This window comes from Lagopus muta, chromosome 1 (assembly GCF_023343835.1).
Source record: "Lagopus muta isolate bLagMut1 chromosome 1, bLagMut1 primary, whole genome shotgun sequence".
NCBI lineage: Eukaryota > Metazoa > Chordata > Aves > Galliformes > Phasianidae > Lagopus > Lagopus muta.
This window is the reverse complement of record NC_064433.1, coordinates 32,612,630-32,629,180: the sequence shown is the minus strand read 5'-3', so window position 1 is coordinate 32,629,180 and position 16,551 is coordinate 32,612,630. Positions and strand designations below refer to the sequence as shown.

Here is a 16,551-nt window from a genome sequence, read left to right as displayed (position 1 = left end):
CAGAGATGAGCTGAGCCCGGCAACTCTGCTAAGTCCCATGTAAGATCAGAGCCAGCTACTGCTGCTCCAACACAGACCTGCCCCTGGGTGGAGCTGAGCCATGAGTAACGGTGGGTGTGCTATGGGAGAACGTATTTAAGAAAGGGAAAAACTGCTGTGTAAAAGCAGCTGGGAGACAGGAGAGGGAACACTGTGAGAGGAGGAACAGCCCTGTAAGCATCAAGATCAGTACAGAGGGAGGGTGGAAGGTCCTCTGGGCACAGAGCGGAAACCCCTTGCAGCCCAGGAGAATCATAGAATCATTTGAGTTGAAAAGGACCTTGAAAGACCATCTAGTCCAACTGCTTTGCAATGAATAGTGTCACCTGCTGCTAGATCAGGTTGTTCAGAGTCCCATCCAACCTGACCTTGTATGTCTCCAGGGACAGGGCATCCACCACATCTTTGAGCAACCTGTTCCACTGCCTCACCACCCTCATTGTAAAAAAGCTTTTCCTTATATCCAATCTAAATCTCCCCTCTAAGGAGAGGCCCGTGGTGGAGCAGGCTGCTCCCCTGCAGCTCATGGGCACCACGTGGAACAGATCTCTATGTACAGCCATGGAGGAGCCCATGATGCAGCAATGGATGAGGCCTGAAGGCCACAGCCCATGGATAACTGCAGGAGCGGCCCTGGGCTGGAGCTGCAGCACATGAAGAGGAGCTTGTAGTGGGTCAGGAGGCAAAAGGGAGCTGCTGCTTGTGGGGACAGAGCTGAAGCAGTTCCTGAATGGTCGGCCCTGTGGCATATGGGCCCATTTTGAAGTAGGGCTAGGAGAGCTGCAGCCTGTGGGAAACCCACACAGAATCAGTTCAGGAAGGATGGCATCCTGTAGGAGGAATCCATGTGGAGCAGGGGCACAGTGACCATGGAGGAGCAGCAGAGACAAGATCATGGGCTGACTTGACGGGAGGCCCCCATTCCCCTGCACTGCCTTGAGGGGAGTAGGTAGAAGGGGGTGAATGGTGTGGGAAGATGTTTTTAGTTTGACTTCAGTTTCTTAATGATCTAGACTGTTATTATTGGTGATAAATTACATTAGTATCTCTTATGCTGAATCTGTTTTACATGTGACAGTACTTGGTGAGTGATCTCCCTGTACTTCTCTCAATCCTTAATCGCTTTTTCATCGTATTTTCTCCTCCTCTTCCTTTGAGGAAGAGGAATGAGAGCTCTCTCCCTTATGGTAATGCACTTGGCTGTGCATTGGAGTGCAGTCTCTACAGCCAGGCTTTGCCTCACCACAGCTGCACCTGGGGAAAGATGTTTCACAGAAGTGATGCGTGGCGCTCACCCCATCCCACTCTCAGCACAATTCTGTCCCATTGCCACATGGGCTGCAGACAGGTGGTCCCATGGGACCCCTTGATCTTCCTGCCTCCATGTTGGCAGTGCCTGCCCACAGCTGAAGTGCCCTCTAACTGAGGAATACCATGATGGTGAGCACCGAAGGCCATCAGTGCATGGAACTCCAGCCATACAGCAAAGGATTGTCATAGCGACAGTCAGGACTTAATGTCATATATCATGCATTATTAATTGTCATTGTACCCTGGAGATACATAATTAATAGTTCTGCAGTTTTCTTCGTGTCTCAAAGATGGGAAGAAGTATTTTTTTTGTACAACAGAAGGCTAATTCTTTGCTATATGTAGCTGAACGCACTGCTGGTGCCACAAGGAGGCTTTTAACTGAGGATAGGGTGGCAACTGCTTACACAGTTCAGATTGTATTAGAACCCAGTACTTGCTCTTACACCTTTTCTATGTGTAGTTCATATTTTGTACAATAGTAGTTGAGTGGATTATGGGTTTTTTGTGTTTTTCTTGTTGTTGTTGTTGTGTTTTTTTTTTCAGAATCTTGAGTGGCAACATATTTCATTTGCCTGTTTTGAATTAGATGAATAAAAAAGCTCTGAAGGTTTACAGTGTGAGACCACTGTCTAGCTTACCTGGAAACTGCCTGAAATTGATTGCTATTTATGACTAACAGTGCCCTGCTTTTTCTATATCCAAGCTCCAATTATTTGTACATATTCATTTTCTGTTGTGATTTCTCATCCATTACTTGACCAAAACTTTGCATGTCTTAATTATGTTTTACAATTACAAAACCCAGGAGATTCTTGAGCCTTCCTGAATGCAAAGTCAGCAGTTGAGGAGTCTGAGGCTTATTAAATTTCCTAGTGCATATGGGAAATGAATTGGAAGGTCAATGCAGTGAAGGATCTGTTTTCTCTTGATGTATTTGATAGCTATTCAGAATGTTGAATCAGACTGTTTCGAAAGAAAACCTGAACTACATTAGGATGTGTTAACTAGACATATTCCCAATTGAGGGCTCTGTCCACTTTCATTTATGAATAGGGATTCATAAAGAAAGAATACCAACCAGTAGTGGAAATCAGTGTCTCGTAGTTTGAAGTGTGGTAATATCTTTGTGTTGAAAAGAAGTTCCAAGGTTCTCAAACATGACAGATGGAGAACAACTCTGCATATACACACCAAAATAGGTAATTGTGTGGTGGCTACAGAGGGCATCTCAGCTATGGGAGAAAAACAAGGATCTTTTTGTGCCTTTTGACTTAACTGCTAGCCCTTATTCATTCTGAGTTCCTGCCTTATTTACACTGTATATTTAGTTCTTATGAAATTGGTATGGGTTTTGGAGAATTCAATCAGTTCAAACAAGGGAGCTGTTTTTACTTTCAAGGTGGGGAAAAGGAGTTTTATTTCTGCTTCTTTATTTAGACAACTAATATTTTATTCATGGTAATACTCTTGATTAGTTCAGAAGTTAATCAGGCTTCACAGAAATACATATAGGTCTGTGGAGACTAACATTTGTTACAATAATGCCTGCAGATTCCAGCAGTTAAGGCAGTAGAGCATCCTGTATTGCTGCTGTTTACAAGTAATATTAGTAAAATACACACTGATTACTAAGATTTTTTTTGTCCTCAGTGTCAGTTCTGCATTGGTTTGCTCATGTTTCACTTGTCCTTCTGTGGAAGACCAACTTCTGGAATAGGGATGGTGCACAATGTTTGTTATGGTGACAGCTTTGGTTCTCTGACTTTGTGTTCAAGAATATGCAGCCCTGTGTAATGCATTCAGACCAATTCAAATTTTGGTGAGCATTATTCCTTAAATTCTTTAAGTGGCTACTGGTCTTTTTCACAACTTGGTAAAGAGTATTACAGCTTCTTCTAATTAGGCTTTTTTTGCCTTGTCCCTGAGGAGAGCATGAGATTATTCATGTGTGGCCCAGAAAGCCAAATGTATTCTGGTCTGTATCAAAAGAGGGGTGTCCAGCAGGGTGAGGAAGGTCATAGTCCCCTTCTGCTCTGTCCTTATGCAGCCCCACCTGGAGTCCTGTGTTCAGCCTTGGGGTCTGTGACATAAGAAGGACGTGGATATGTTGGATCAGGTCCAGAGGAGGCCACAGAGATGATCAGAGGGCTGGAGCACCAATCTATGGAGACAGACTGAGGGAGCTGGGCTCATTCAGCATGGAGAAGGAGAGCTGGAGAGACCTCATTGAGGCTTTCTAGTACCTAAAGGGGGACCTGCAGGAAAGTTTGAGAGGGACTCTTTATCAGGGAATGTAGTGATAGGAAAAAGGATAATGGCTTCAAACTGAAAGAAAATAGGTTAAATGTGTGAGAGTGGTGAGATGCTGGCACAGGCTGCCCAGAGAAGCTGTGGATGCCCCATCCCTGGAGGTGCTCAAGGCCAGGTGCTTAGATGGGGTCCTGGGCAGCCTGAGCTAGTGGAATGTGTCCTTGCCCACTGCTGGGAGGTTGGAGCTAGGTGATCTTTAAGGTCCCGTCCAACCCAAATCATTCTATGATTTTATCTCACATCAAAGGCGTGTATAAGAGCAGTATTGCGGTAGTCATCTCCTGTGAATTTATATGCTTATAACACAGACCTCTCAGTTATCAAGGCTATTTCTGCAGCTGATAGGGAGAAATAAGACCACTTGAGTTATATGAAGATGGTGTGAAAGTGCAGGTTTTTTGTGTTTTTTTTTCCCCTCTATTGATTGTACAGACAATCTAGAGAACTGTCGTGGAGGTGTGCAACATGAATGTTTCAATTCAGCTTAACTGGTAGCAACATTGAATTGTTTTAGAGCTACTGGTCCAAAAAAGAGCAAGAAGACAGGTTAACTGTGCAGGAACTACCAGAGTTGACATGATCATGTCACATTCATGTCAGTGACAGACTGAGGGCTCACGTGAGCTTTTCTGTGCTACTCCGTGCTTCCCAGTGTCTTAGAGGAAACAAGTGATAATGCTTCAATTTCACTTTTAGTCATAGGGTATTGTTCTGAACTGTTTGAAACTTCATGATCCCTGACCCTTTATTTTACTACTAAGCTAATGTGAGGCTTGTTCAGATTAGAAATTATCCTAGAGAAACACATCTTTCCCATACACTCTGGGCTACGTCTAGGTGGAAGGCAAAGTATTTCTTTTTCAGTTTGAGATTGGAAGCATTATGTGTCCATGGTGTATCATGAGGGAGGTATTTTGTCCAGGGAACCAAACCCTAAGAGATGGAAGCATAAGTAATTCGATCATCTATTCCCATGAGGCAGTATTGCTGCTTTAAATAAATGATTTCAGTTTTTAGTTAAAACACTTCCAGTTTGGGATGCTTGTTTCTGTTGGCAAACTACTTCGTACTTTGCACAAAAAGCAAACTGGTTTTACAGAGAGATTTTTTGGTCAGTAATCCTATTACATGTTAAAAATAGTTTAAGCAGAACTTTACAGCCAACTGTAGTGTGAACTTGGAGCAGTTCTGACCTAAGAGTGAGCTGGCACAACTGCCCATCATGCCCTCAGGGATAAAAATTCACAGCAGGTTTTTGGTGTATGTACCAGAATGGGCAAGTGGAGTGGGGCTGGATAAGGAGATGCATTCAGAACAGTGGGGTATTTTTTTTGTTCTTGTTTTCCCCTTCCACTATATAATACTTACTGTGGTGAGTAATCCACAGGACTGTCCTCCCATTTCTCAGCATTTCAGTAATGAAATGAAGAATGCACAAGATAAACTGCTGAATTCCTATCCTTGATAGAATTTGGACTTGAGGAAACTCCACTGTACAGGTGACTATATTCTTAATGAAACGGTTAAGAATTTGTTTGAACTTCACTACACGCTGTCTATGTTTTTGGCATCAGCTTAAAACAAAAGTAATTTTTTATGATCAAGACTCTAAGAATATGCATTTCAAAGAAAGTTCTAAGTATCAGTGTTTTTTCAGTAATGAACCTTTTGCACTTTGAACGGCATGAACTTGTAGCGACGGCCTACATACATGTTGCCAAAAGAGACGTTTTTCATTAGGTTTTGGATTTTGTAGCTGAGGGCAGCAATTAATAATTTCTTTTGAGTGGCAGTGCATGGTGTTCCTACTCCGATCTGTTTTCTCTGTCCTGCTGCCAATGAACAGCACCTTTGTGGAACAACCGGAACAGCAGAAAGTAAAAGGAGCTGCAGTTCACAGCCCTATGCACAAATTTTGAATAATCAGTGTTTTGGGCAAACACTGTAATGGGATTCAGGTGGTGTCTGGACTGTATGCTGATCTGTCATGTAAGGGAGCAGTTATCAGGTGAATGAGAGGAATACATGTATTGTAGCTGTGGAGCAATTGCCATAATGTCTGCTGTCCTAAATTAAACCACAGACAGAAACATACATATACTTTTTTTTATTTTTTTTTAAGTTATTTGACTGTTGTGAGATACAGGTTATGCTTTCATAGTATTTGATGTTTTGCAGTAGTATTGTCTGATTCCAGTTCCCTGCAAAATCATCTATTTCTATGTCTGTATTACTCTACTCCTGTCTGACTTGCAGGGCAGCCCCACAAACATTTATTTCAGCAAAGCTGGGAGAAGATGCAGATTTAAGAAGAAACAGGGCAAAAGAGACTGGAATTATCATTTCCTGATCCTGCTGTCAAATACGTCATCACACAAAGACAAATTTTGTTACTCCTTAAATGTTTTACTAAACATGTTGTGATGAATTTCACAGAAAACTTAAGGTTATCTTGGGTATGGCTCCTTAATGCTTTTTCAGGCAGGTCTGAGCTTGTTCTGCCTAGAATTTGGTCTACCTTCTGACATGGGCTAATGGATAGCAAACACCACTACACGAGCATGGTTTCTACTCAAATCAGAGCAAGAGCACTGCTGAGTTACACCTGTCTGAACAAGTCTGAGTAGAGAACCATGATTCTATGATTCTGTGTGAGATGCTGTGATTCTGAGAGCTGTACTGAAACACTTGCTGTTCTGATCAGGGGGTATGTAACTCCAGTACCATACAAGAAGCTTGTCAGAAGACTGGGAATATTTAGGCAGTGAATGTGTAGCATGGGTGGAATGTGGCTGGACCCACTTATGTCTACCTTCCTTGAGGACCTGTGTGCTGGTTTCCAAGCTGGCACAGGTACAAAAAGTCTGAGCTGTCTTATCTGTCAGCATGGTGGGCCTTACCTACCTATCGTGGAGGTAGGAACCACACCTTGGTACTAGCTGGGTCCTTGGCCTAATGTCCAGTGAGAAAAGGATCTGTCACAGAAGTACCAGGTGCCATCTTGGGTAGCTTTCCTCTCCATAGTGGTAGGTCTGTCATTCATCAATGATGTAACTCTCAAATACTTCTCTACACAGTCATTAAGAGATAAATTCAGTATCACATAATTGCATGGTCAAGAGTGTTCTGTAAGGAATGGAAGGTGGAAAAGACTACAAGTTCATCCCTTTGTTGGGTTTTTGAGTTAGAGTGTTTAAAAAAAATAGGCACAAGTTCACATCTATTTCCTAGGGTTGTACTGACATGGGTATTTCTCCATTTCAGTGGGAAGGTTATATCTAGGAGAGTTAACTGTGCTTTACCTGCTGCTGTCAAGCCACTGGCTGCTCCTTCACCTCACTTGTGGTTGCAGCAATCTGACAGTCTCTTCTCTTTTCCTACTGTCTCCCCAGGACTCAGATGGGATCAACCTGTACTACTGGTCCCTGTTTGATGGACATGCTGGGTCAGGCGCAGCTGTGGTCGCTTCCAAACTGCTGCAGCACCACATCCTGGAGCAGCTGCAGGAGATTGTGGACATCCTGAGGAACACGGCTGTTCTCCCACCCACCTGCCTGGGAGAGGAACCTGACAACACATCCACCAACAGCAGGACGCTGACACGGGCAGCCTCCCTGCGGGGTGGTGTGGGGGCCCCGGGCTCACCCAGCACCCCCCCGACACGCTTCTTCACTGAGAAGAAGATCCCACATGAGTGCCTGGTTATTGGGGCTATAGAAAGTGCATTCAAGGAAATGGTATGTATATCTTTAGGTTCTGAAGTCCACACTTCATATGTCCATCGGTCACATGGCCTGGGCAAAACAAGCAGTAAGGAATATATTTTTTTTCCTTTTTTTTTTTTTCTACTTAAATAACTCTGTCCATATATAGATAGTGTTTAAGAGCCTCAATAGCTTACTTGTTGCATTTGTGTGAGGCAAGTAATTGTTCTTGGGTCTGTGGAAGCTGCTGCCAAGCTCATTAGCACTCAAACAGGAGTGGTATCCTAAATCCCATTTGCACTTTTCTCTGCTAGAAGGACTCTTAGAAACTTGTTTGTTCTTTCCTCTCCTTTTTATTCTTTTTCTTTTCTTTTTAAGATTAAAAATCAGTGTTGCTTCACAATAGCAGATTTCAACTTTGGCTGTTACATCTGCATATACAGATGTGTGCCTTAGAAAGCCTCCTTGCTCTATGAAAGCAGCAGCAAAGGCACCTCAGCACCCTAGCTTCCTTGATCTGTTGACCTGCAGTTCTTGTTAGCATTAGGGTGGCTCATAAGACAGTGTCTGTGGGAATGTATACAACTCTCAAGTGAGGTCGGTTGGGTGTGGGTGAGTGGGGCATGAGGGATGTTCCTGTCACCCACTTGATTTGTGTACAGCAAGAACATCTGGGAAAAGATCGGGGTCCTGTGGAAACAGAATATTCTCAAATTTCCCCATTGGAAGCTGTTTTCTCTTTGAGTTTTTATAATTGATGCAGTTGCTCTGCACTTCCCCATTCAGCCCTTATCAGTCTTAAAGATAATTCTAGTCAGGCAGAGCAGAGACTTGGTCTGTCAGCAAGTACATCTGGGATCAGGTCTTGAGAGATGTCTTTTCTCTCTCTTTTTTTTTTTTAAGCCTCTTTTTTGAGCAGAAGGTTTTTGAACTAATGAACATTTCCCAGAGGTTTTATTTGTTGCCTGAAAAGAAGTACAAAGGCAGGATTCAATCATAGCTTATTCTGATATATATGAATTTTGTTTAGTACATGCATCTAATTAGGAACTTCAAATGTTATAACAAAGTGATCTTTCACTTTGAATTCAGAGTAGCAATTATCTTGCAGAATTGCCCTTTCTTCCCAAGGATGTGCAGGCAAACAATCACAAATTGAGTTGTCCATGAGTAAATCTACAGCCATGGTTCAGTGTGGGACCTGAGAGCATATTAATGCACTGCAGCAACTGGGCTGAGTTTCTGCTAGCTGCAAGCAAAGAGGACGTGTGAAAATCTCCTGTCAGTTTAGCACTCCCCCTTCAGAAAGGAAGAACTAGCTTGTTCCCTGTTCTGTTGAAGGAGGAAAGAGATGATACTGCCTGTCTGCTGTACCCTAGTATTTGGCTGGGGATTTTCCTGAAAGCTTGTTTCTTAGAGCAGTGGAAAAGCCGTAATAGAGGAGAATAGTAGAAACCCTGAATAAGTTATTACAGATGTGATGTCTGGTTATTCCAGACGTGGATTATAATAATCTGTCCTCCCTTTTTCCAAACTGTGGAGAGTATCATAGAATCATAGAATGGCCTGGGTTGAAAAGGACCACAATGATCATCGAGTTTCAACCCCCCTGCTGTGTGCAGGGTCACCAACCGCCAGACCAGGCTGCCCAGAGCCACATCCAGCCTGGCCTTGAATGCCTCCAGGCATGGGGCATCCACAGCCTCCTTGGACAACCTGTATCTTGTTTTCCTCCCTGTGCCTTTGACTGTACTCTACAGATCAGAATAGTTATTTAATTCCTACTTTTACTTGGCTGTATAAATGACTGTTAGTATGACTATCATAATGCAGTACATTCCTGGCATTATCTTTTGGTTTAAAAGGAAGTATAATGATAATAATAATAGAAGTGAGATTAAGAAAAGCATTAGATAATTGTATCTATCTTAAACTCTAGGTGGTGTCTTGTGTTCGTATGTGGTTTAGGGACAAGACTATATTCTTTTGCATAAATGTCTGCCTAAGGGTTCTGCGGTTCATAAGATCAGCACTCATGAATTTCATCTGTGCCTGCAGTGATTCATCCCACCTCTCTATGACTTCCTGCTGGCTTATGCTCCTAGCAGTCTGTGTAAGAAGACTTGGGGCCTCCTCTGCAGTACGTTGTTTGTCTATTGCTGCTTTGTATTGGAACATCGTGGATATTGTTGAGGTAGTTCAGTGCAGTTAAAACTTGCATAATTTTCAAGGGTTTCATGCAAGCGGTGTGTATCATTTTACCAAGCACTTGGTGAAAGCTCATGTTCCTGGACCCATAGGCAGACATCTTGGTGTTGTTTCCTAAACGTCTAGTACTGAAAGGAGCCCTTTGAACCTGGTGAAAGTGTTGGATAGATAAAGATACTTTTTTTTTTAAATTGAACAATTGAACCTGACAGGTTTATCTATTGAAGGTTTTGTTCCCTTTTATCAGGAGATTTTTTTTTTTTTTTGTACCTTTTCTTTCTTCCCCAAATGTCTTTTGAATTCTTGTTAAGCTCTCCCTATTCTAACCTCGATTGTCAAATAAAATGCTATTTATCAAATGGTTCTTAAAAATTATTCTTCTTTGTCAGGTGCGATTTTCTTTTGGACATTGCCTGTCTTACAGCTATGTGCTTTAAAACACTGTAGGAAGCTGATACAGGTCATGTCATTGCCTAACTTAAAAAGTTCAGGAATAAAGATGCTCCCCTTTTTGAAGCACTACTAGAGAGTGTTCTCTGTGTTGAAACTGGGACTAGAAAGCTTTTGTGATGTGTTTTCACTGTTCTATTTAATAATAACGCTTAATGTCAATAATTGTCAGTGACCACAATTACTTGAATGAAAATAAATTAGCTTAAGTTTTGGAGTTATTCCAAGTCAAATCCTCTAATTTTCATCTCTTGAGTTTTGAGATGTGTATGTAGAGATTTAGGAGCTGAGTGGATGCTTCCAAATAGTCTTCATTACTGGATAGAAGCATTAAACTAAATCCTTTCCTTGAATTTAACCTTTTGTGCATGAGAGCAATTTAGTATTTAATTTAAAGACCTCGGATAGGAAGCACCTATTCTACACTAAACCCTCTTTATCTTGGATGGGAAAAAATGGCACATACCTGGGCTGTGTGATTTACTGGAAGACAGTGGTGTCTGCTGTATCAAGCTTTTTCTTCTTTTTCGAGATTCTTTTGATTCAAATCTAAACAGATACTTTACAAAATGCTTCAAACTCAAATGGCATCAATCTTCAGAGACCAACACACTGAATGGTTTTCCTTTTTCAAAGAAACTTCCTTTAAATAGCCATTAGAAATAAAGGGGCTTGCAGCTGTGATACAGCCATTTTGATGCCTCTTTGACTGAGCTAAAGCAATTTAAAGAGTTAATTTTGACTTTATGCCCTCTGAAACATGATTTTTAATTAAAAAAAAAAAAAAGTTAATGGATATCCTGTGTGTAGGAGGTAAAGTTACTTGCTGTCAAGCAAGCTACAACTACCAGAGGACCTATTCTGAGGATGGATGCAGCTGAAGAATAGTTATTGTCGTTCTTAGTGCAGTATGATGACTGGTTGTAATGATGATACTGTGGTTTGATCAGTTTACCTACGTCTGTTTTCAAGATCCTGAACTTTTAAAATTTGGCATCAGATGCAGCTGGCACACACTTCTCTGCACTCTCACTTGCTTCTCTCTCATCCTCTACCCTGCCCGTGCAGCAGCCTGCATGTATGAGCCAGCCAGGGCAGAGCTGCCGGTGGCTCATGCCCGCAGCCCAAGACGTGCCTCATGCACGCTGATGGAAAACGCTGGAAGGAAGGACGAGGCCGGGAGCCCTGCAGCACGCCAGGCCGCTGCCCACGCCACGCTTACAGAGGCACCAGAGCTGCTCTGGCAGATCTCCACGAGGTGGCATGAGCAAGCTGCTGTGAGCCTCTGGATGAGCAAACAGTGCTGCCTTTGTGGCGCAGTCGACTTCTGTTTTTAGAAAAGGACTATAAGCTAGCATGACAAACGAGTGTTTTTGCTCGGGAAAGCTCAGGTCCAAGCCTTAGCTTGCCCCTGTGCTCCATCCCCTGGGGGGGCTGGGCATAAGGCAACTCTTGTGGGTGCCCTGCTCCTGCCTGCTGCAACATTCCCCATCCTCAGTAGGGGGCAGAGCACAGATTATTTCCCTCCTTGGTATAAACGTCACCCTTTTCAGCAGAGGATACAGAAATCCTTTTCTTTCTCTATTTTTTTTTTTTAAGACCATTTTGCAGATGTTAGGAAGGTGTTATCACAGCTACTAATGAGTCTTCTAATTCTTCACCCTTCATTCTTCAGCCTTCAGTTCATACTCATTTTCCACTTGTTGAGTGAAGTTTTTTAGCTCTGTCAAGATCTGAGAGTGTGCCCCATACTGCCCTTTGGACTGAAAGAGAGATCATATTATCATCACAGAATCATAGAATGGCCTGGGTTGAAAAGGACCACAATGATCATCTAGTTTCAACCCCCCTGCTGTGTGCAGGGTCACCAACCACCAGACCAGGCTGCTCAGAGCCACATCCAGCCTGGCCTTGAATGCCTCCAGGGATGGGGCATCCACAGCCTCCTTGGGCAACCTGTTCCAGTGCATCATCACCCTCTGGATGAAAAACTTCCTCCTAATATCTAACCTAAACCTCCCCTGTCTCAGTTTAAAACCATTCTCTCTTGTCCTATCACTATCCACCCTCCTAAACAGCTGTTCCCCGTCCTGTTCATATGCTCTCTTCAAGTACTGAAAGGCCACAATGAGATCTCCCCTGAGCCTTCTCTTCTCCAACCTAAACAAGCCCAGTGTCCTCAACGTTTCTTCATAGGAGAGGTGCTCCAGCCTTCTGATCATCTTAGTGCCCTCCTCTGGACCCGCTCCAAGAGCTCCACATCCTTCCTGCACTGGGGGCCCCAGGCCTGGATGCAATACTGCAGATGGGGCCTCACAAGAGCTGAGCAGAGGGGGACAATCACCTCCCTCTCCCTGCTGGCCACCCCTTTTCTAATGCAGCCCTGAACACAGTTGGCCTCCCCTGTCTTAGTTTAAAACCATTCCCCCTTGTCATATCACTAACCCATGTAAACAGTCATTCCCCCTTCAAGTACTAGAAGTATGATTCAACCCAGTTTTGCTCATCTCTTCCTCTACAAGCAGATTGCTATATAGAAATGTTTTGCATCCTACGGAAAAGGAGATGGGGGAAGAGGAAAAAAAGGTTGCTCTGAAATCTTTCCCCAGATGGGAAATTAGGAAAATTTTGTATGTACTTAGCCTTCATCTAGAACTCTTTACACCCCTAAAGGTTTCAGAGGTGTTCTGCATCTCTTTGTGCTGCACCCCTTTCCCAGCAGCACTGATGAAACGTATTTCATTAAAAATCGATATCTCTACATCAGAATGAGTTAGTAGTAATGGTGGGCTTCATTTTGTTTTATCTTTTTCCCTCAAATTTTGTTGAGATATAGGAAACCTCTTTCAGCACCGAAGATCTAGTTTAAGTTAAGCAAACTCTGAGAATGAGGCCCTAAGGATTATTCTCCATCCCATAATAAACGCTTCTGAGTTCTTCTTATTGAAGGGAATAGATTTTAATATAGGCATTCCAGCACTCATGAAGTGTGCATGTGACAGGGCTGAAATCAGGTGAGGAATTGTACTTTGTTTCAAGGTCTCAGAGGATACTCCGAGCAGCGGAGATGAAGCTATTTTAAAATTCCTGGCGGTGCCTGGAAAATCCACTGTAGTATTTGTAAGTTTAAATTATTTTGATGGTTAGAAACATCTGCTTCCTTTGAACTGCTCTTTTCAGCTTAATTTAAAAATATATGGAAACCACGGGGAGGAAAATCAGCTTCTCTATGGCAAGATTAGATAAAGTGGCATTTGCAACAAGCCCATGTCTGTGACCAAAGGCTCTGCAAGATTTGATTTTAGCTTTGAGGTGTTTTCCTCCTGGCCTTCACCACAGCCTACCTACCAAAAAATAAAAATTAAAAAGGAGATAAATTAAGGGGAAAAAAAAAAATACTTGCACTGAGTAGCAAGAGCCACAAAACCCAGTGTCTGCAGCAGAGCAGCTTGCAGTTCCTCTGTGTGGCAGATGATGGCCATGTTGGTTAGCGCTGTGCACCTCTGCTGTCCCCACTGCTCTCCCCGTTGTTGTGTTGATGGCACAAATAAGATCAGGCTGTTTGCACTCTGGCCTGCACAGTCACATTCTTTGTGACAGGCGCTATTAGTAATAGAAGCACTCCCTGTCCAGATCGCTTGGGACAGTCGCTGAGCACTGCTGAGCATCCCCGCTTCTGTCCTGGATCACCTCCCTCTTCAGAATTGTGTAGGAAACAACGAGCAGTCCCTGGCTTGCCTTGGTGCTGCAGGTTTCCAAGCAAATTGCAGCTGTTATAGTTAGCATTTGTTGTGGTTCTTTTGCTCGGATAAATAAAGCTCTGAAATAAAGCCCTAAATCCCATACCCCAAGGCATGGACAATTTGAGCTGTTTGTTGCTTAATGCAAGTAATGAAGTACAGCACACAGAGAGGCAAGGTTTAGATGAAAAGATCTGCTAGTTACTTGCAATAGCTATGTTAGCTGACACTCCCTGTTTGAATCTAGTATTACAGGGAAAGACCAGTTTGATGTTAGGTTGGATTCTGGACTCAGGAGAGGCGGGCGACTTTAACATGTTGGGTTATTACCAGAAGCTAAGCTACGAGGCAGCAGAGTGAGTTCACTGACATACAATTAGTTTTTTGAAGATGCATGGAATACTGGGAAGTAGCTCATTTACCTTTTTTTTTTTCATGGTCTCTTTCTTGGGATAATGTATACTGCTGGGCTTGACTGATTGTCAGTGACAGATGTGACTTGTGTTCTCCACATCTATTAAGCAGGGGGGCTTTTTATATTTATATGGTATTTTATGTAGTATTTCTTATTAAACTCAGAATCAGTTGGAAGTTTAACATGGGAAGAACGATTGAGTAGGTACATACCTCTCTAAATTGGTGCACGTTCACAAATTCTTTCCAGGGCCTCATGAAATCAGTGAGACAAGATACAGCCTTACATACTGTGGCTCATACTGGCAATTCTGTGAATGCCTAGTACTAATGTTCTTTCATTGTTCTACTGATGTTGTTCTATTTCACACTGGTTTTTTTTTTGTTAACTAGTTTAGCATCACTGCCTTCTGTATTTCTGAAGGGTAGCCCTCTTGCATGAGTGCATCTTGCTGCTGTTTGTAAAGGTGTACGCTCCACAATCCTAGCCTTCGCTTTGGAGACCAAGTAGTTATTCATGTCATAGCTAGGTCTCATTAATTATTTGCTGTCTATGTAAAGTGCTCTCCAATTATACCACCAGGTATGTGTTGTTCAGCTACATTTATCTTTGCTGCCTTTGTGCTTTTTCTGTAGCAAAATCTCTTGCATCCCTCAGCATTGCCCTTTATTCCATGATGCCTGATGTTTTACAGTCCTGTCCTGTTTTATCCCCAGCTTTGTATCATAAGCAGTTGGTACTCCAAGACTTTCCATTCTTTCTGAGCATATAGCCAGAATTGAAATAGAAAAGAAAGCTAATGTGACTTGCAGTTGAAGAAAATTGTAATTTTTTAGGGGAATCTTCATTTTCTAAAGTATTAATTACAATGCTGTCTTTTTTTTAATACATTTTATTTTCTTTTCCTATAGGATTTGCAAATAGAACGAGAGAGGACCGTGTATAATATTTCTGGTGGCTGCACAGCCCTTGTGGTTGTGTATTTATTGGGGAAGCTTTACGTGGCAAATGCTGGTGATAGCAGGTAAGTGAGTGTGATGTCTCTTCTACTCCCACACCCAAACTCCCAAGATCTGGTGTTATCAAGTTCCTTAGTGGCAAATAGCATCACCAGGAGGTTCTGTTTTTTGTTTGGGCTCTTAACAGTTCTCACTAAAATTAATGCAAAATTAATGCAGTAGTGTTGGACTTCCAGTGTCTAGTTCAGTGGTGGATGCACTCAAGGTGACTGACTCATCTTTTCTTTCTTGTTGCTGTCTCTAAATGAGTTGATGGTGGCAGAGAAATGAAAAGACACTATGAAGAGCCTTTGAAACAGGTGTAGTAGAATTGTATGCTGAACACTGTTTGATGGGGGACTACATCTGGAACTGCTGATCCTGAGGGTGCTGTCCCTAGGTCTAGCCTTGGAAGCCCACTTGGCTATCAGATTTTAATATAATTGAAAATGGTATTGAGAGTATAGTAAATATACTGCAGGGGGGTGGAGAGGCTATCCAAAAGTTAGGAATTTTACTGTGTCCTGCTCTGACTCATGTACTTGCCTGTTTCTCAGAACTGAATGCTGTAGTTCAAGAATTGTTACTTTGCTTCAGTTAGAAGTTGGATGCTTTACATCTCATTATGAGAAGCTCCTTTTTCTTCTGACTTAGCTAAAACTAGGAACATGCTGGGAGCCTCTCACTTGCATTCCTTTCTTCTCTCTCATTCTTTGCCCATACCACTGCCAGAGAGAACGAGGCTGTTCTTGCAAGACTTCATACCTTTGCATGTTTCTTCTGGCAGTGCTCTGCATAAACAGGCCAGCAGAGCGTAGTTCTCTGCGTGACACAGACTGCATTTGGGTTCAGTTAGTAGCTGTGTAATTGAAGTCTGTACAGATACTGAACACTGTTGTATTTTGATGAAGACACTACAGTTACATGTTTTCGTTGTTTGGGTTTAGTGTGCACACAGTTCATGTTTCATTCTGTATTCACAGAGCACTCAAGTCTTTTGCTGCATTGAAATGTGTAGGAAGACAAATCCACTGCGCATAAAGTGCTTTGCTTTCCATTGTTAGTGATCTTAATTTACTGAACTTGCTACATGTGTTGTAAATTGCTCACCAAGTTCCTCTTCACAAGTGACATTCAAATCTTTTTCCTTCAACTGGCAAATGAATGAGTCCTTGCAGATGAGTCCTTGCAGAGTGTACCTGGAAACAAGTTGGAGTTTGACCATCTGTCCACTCCTCAGAACCACTAACTGTGTTGCATTTTACCTCTCTTCCATCAGATTAGAAGTAATCGTGTTTTCCTTTACTACTGTGCTTTGAAGTACAGTTGAGTCTCTTCCATAGAGTTAGCCAATGGCTTTGTTCCTTATTTGT

General features: G+C 42.6%; 1 protein-coding gene across 1 annotated transcript in view; it reads left to right on the top strand.

Moving 5' to 3' along the window:
- The window catches only part of PPM1H (protein phosphatase, Mg2+/Mn2+ dependent 1H), a 132,992-nt gene that overhangs the window by 64,581 nt on the left and 51,860 nt on the right, over positions 1–16,551 (top strand). The window contains exons 3-4 of the mRNA XM_048947874.1: positions 7,056–7,400; positions 15,092–15,204. Coding sequence (XP_048803831.1) covers positions 7,056–7,400; positions 15,092–15,204 — 458 coding nt within the window. The remainder of the gene's footprint in view (positions 1–7,055; positions 7,401–15,091; positions 15,205–16,551) is intronic.